This window comes from Bidens hawaiensis, unplaced genomic scaffold (assembly GCF_021521415.1).
Source record: "Bidens hawaiensis isolate Kalapana, Puna unplaced genomic scaffold, B.hawaiensis_p1.1 tig00006030_1, whole genome shotgun sequence".
Classification (NCBI taxonomy): Eukaryota; Viridiplantae; Streptophyta; class Magnoliopsida; order Asterales; family Asteraceae; genus Bidens; species Bidens hawaiensis.
Genome location: NW_027491397.1, coordinates 1,060 through 4,028, shown reverse-complemented (window position 1 = coordinate 4,028; position 2,969 = coordinate 1,060). Strand labels below are relative to the sequence as shown.

The window sequence follows — 2,969 nt, the reverse complement described above, 5'->3', positions numbered from 1 at the left end:
AATAAGGTATACCTCGTTTTGTCACGAGTATCACATGGTACTACAACGCTAATGCACACATGCACTACATCGACTTTTATTCTATTTTTAATATTTTTTTGCATATAAAATAACAATACGGCACATATACAATACACACTATTGAATATAAGCAATTAAACACTACCGAACATATAAAATACACATTTTTTCACATGTATAATACCGTAGTATTGCACAGTAATACATATGTGCATTAAATCGACTTTTTTGTATTATTTTTTATCGGAGAAGAGTAACAAAATGTAAGAAGGGAAAAAATTGCAAATATTTTTATTTTTAATTAAAATAATCTTTTAAGACTTTTTGAGTTTTTTTTCTTCGAAGTATGAGGTTTTTGTTATATATATATATACCTATATATATCTATACTGCTATATAATACATATATGAAGGACTTTTTGGTAATTTCATAAAAAACTCTTAAAAATTAAGAGGTACAACACATTCCAGCCTAAAGTACAAGAGTGTTTAGCATGTGGATGGTTTAAGCGGTTAACAAAACAAATTTTAAATTCAAATCTCAAATAGCAACCTACTGGTGGAGAGAGAGAGAGCACGCAGAAACCCTAAATCTCATCCACCGTAGCACGTTTTCGTCGCCGTCGTGCCTGCTACTCCCCACCTTCTTCTTTATATTGTTAAGCAGGTAATGTTTAGTTATTATGTTGTGTTTGAACTTTTCTTTTGGTATTTGATTGGTTTTTCTGTATTGGGTTTCGACTTGGTGGTTCTAAGGTCCAGTAGTTTGGATTTCACGAAGCCTGGTATTACTCTCAATCTCAATCCCACACTTTCATCGACACATGTAAGTAATACTTAAGGTTTATTTTTGTTTTCTTGAGCCTAATTAGTTAAATATTTTCAGAAAATACCTATAATTATGCTCGAGCAGGCCAGAAGATGCAACAATAGTTTATGTGTCCACTGCAATTGAGCTTAATTGTAACGAGGTATTGTTCAGCGTAAGCAAAATTTGATATTTTTATGATTCTTTATCATTTCGCTTTATCATATGATGTCAAAAATAGTTTGATGTTATGATGAACAATTAAGTTAGTTGGTAAGCTACAAGATGGTACTATGCTCAGCAAACAAAAGGCATGATACTGATGATTCTGAGACTTTGGAATTCAAGACAAATGAAGCCATGAAGGTATGTATATACATCATCTAAAGTTTGTTTTTTAATAGGTTTTATGTTATGTAACCTGTCTTATATAGCATACATATACACCTTCGGTTCTTCCGATTTTGAGCAAGATTTAGTAGTGGCTCCACCTAATTCCACCGTTACATATGCTGTTGACCTATTTCCACTTGTGAAAGTATGTTAGAGGTATTTGCTGTAAACGAGTCGCGCCGAGAGAGGTTGGGATTGGGCTTGGCTTGCTTATTTTAACGAGCTGAAATGTTAAGCTGGAGGTTGGTTTATAAAAAGCTCGAGCTGAAATGCTAAGCTGACTCGTTTATTTAAAAAAAAATTGCACACATTGATATGTATGAAAAGAAAAGTTAGGAAGCACTTTCACATTTGCGCCTTATGTTACGGTTATGGTGTGCATCTAATTTCAAAATTTAATATTGATAACCTTTGGCTAATATTTATCACAGTTTTGCTAGCAATATGCATGATTTTGAAACGGCAGGGGAAACGGAAGGAGGTGTCGCTGGAGACGGCGACGACCATTACCCGAAGATGACGCCGCCGATGGGGAGAGGGCTTTGGATAGGACGTTTGGGTACCCGAAGAATTTCCGGTCGAAATACGAGCTCGGGAAGGAGGTGGAACGAGGGCATTTTGGTCATACTTTTTAGGCCAAATGTAAAAAGGGTGTTCTTAAAAATCAAGCAGTTGCAGTCAAGATTATTTCAAAATCAAAGGTTTCTTGATTTATAATAATATCAATATTCGAATTTTGAATCTTTTTGTAAATTGATCTAATTTTGGTATGTAAATTGATCATGTAGATGACAGTTGCTATATCGATTGAAGATGTGCACCCAGAGGTTAAGTTGTTAAAGAGTTTATCGGGTCATCAACACATGGTTCAGTTTCATGATGCTTTTGAAGATGATCAGAATGTATACATAGTTATGGAGTGAGTATTATTTATTTGCTATTATATAAATAATATTAATAGTTTAGTTAGTTAAGATATTGATATAAACAAATTTTTGGTATTTGACAGATTGTGTGAAGGGGGAGAGCTTCTTGACTGTATTCTAGCAAGGTGATAATATTAACGATTTATGAAATATACCATACTTTTTATCTTGTGGTTCGTTTTTTGTTTTCTGAATTATAGTGATTTTTGTTTTTGAAGAGGTGGAAGATATACAGAAAATGATGCGCAATCCATTGTTGTTCAAATTTTGAGTGTGGCTTCTTTTTGTCATCTTCAGGGTGTTGTGCACCGCAATTTAAAACCCGAGGTGTTTATAGTTTCCTGATTGTTTTCGGTTTGATGATGGCAGATGCTAATCGGATGGCATTATTTTTGGGCATAACTTTCTTTTTAGCACGCGACAAGAAGATTCGCCGTTGAAGGTTATAGATTTTGGTTTATCTGATTTTACAAGTCCAGGCAAGTTTCTAAATCTTGTTAACATTATTTCTAAATAGAAGTTTCTAAATCTTGCTGGCAAAATGACCAAACTGAACTGAAATGAAAACCCAAAACCAAACTGTTTATTTAGGCAATTGAAATATTATATCAGGTTTGTTTTTTAGGGTTGTTCAAAAAGCTCGTAGCTATGAGCCTAGCCGGCTCGAATTGTAAACGAGCTGATCCCGAGCCAAAGTAACCTTGCTCGTGTGGTTCGTTTAATGTAAAGCTATTGTTGTAACGTATATAAATTTAAAATTTTGTACTGTAATAGTTATACAAACCAGTTCTTTAAGCCCAACCTATATGGTTAGTTTTTGA

At 33.9% G+C, this 2,969-nt stretch overlaps 1 protein-coding gene across 1 annotated transcript; it reads left to right on the top strand.

Moving 5' to 3' along the window:
• The first annotated feature begins 1,114 nt into the window (after window positions 1-1,114).
• On the top strand, window positions 1,115-2,623 carry LOC143631254 (CDPK-related kinase 1-like). The gene is made up of 4 exons (XM_077100070.1): window positions 1,115-1,195; window positions 2,011-2,141; window positions 2,232-2,273; window positions 2,367-2,623. The coding sequence occupies exons 1-4, from the start codon at window positions 1,115-1,117 to the stop codon at window positions 2,491-2,493; spliced, it is 381 nt and encodes a 126-aa protein (XP_076956185.1). The 3' UTR covers window positions 2,494-2,623.
• Window positions 2,624-2,969: the final 346 nt, after the last annotated feature.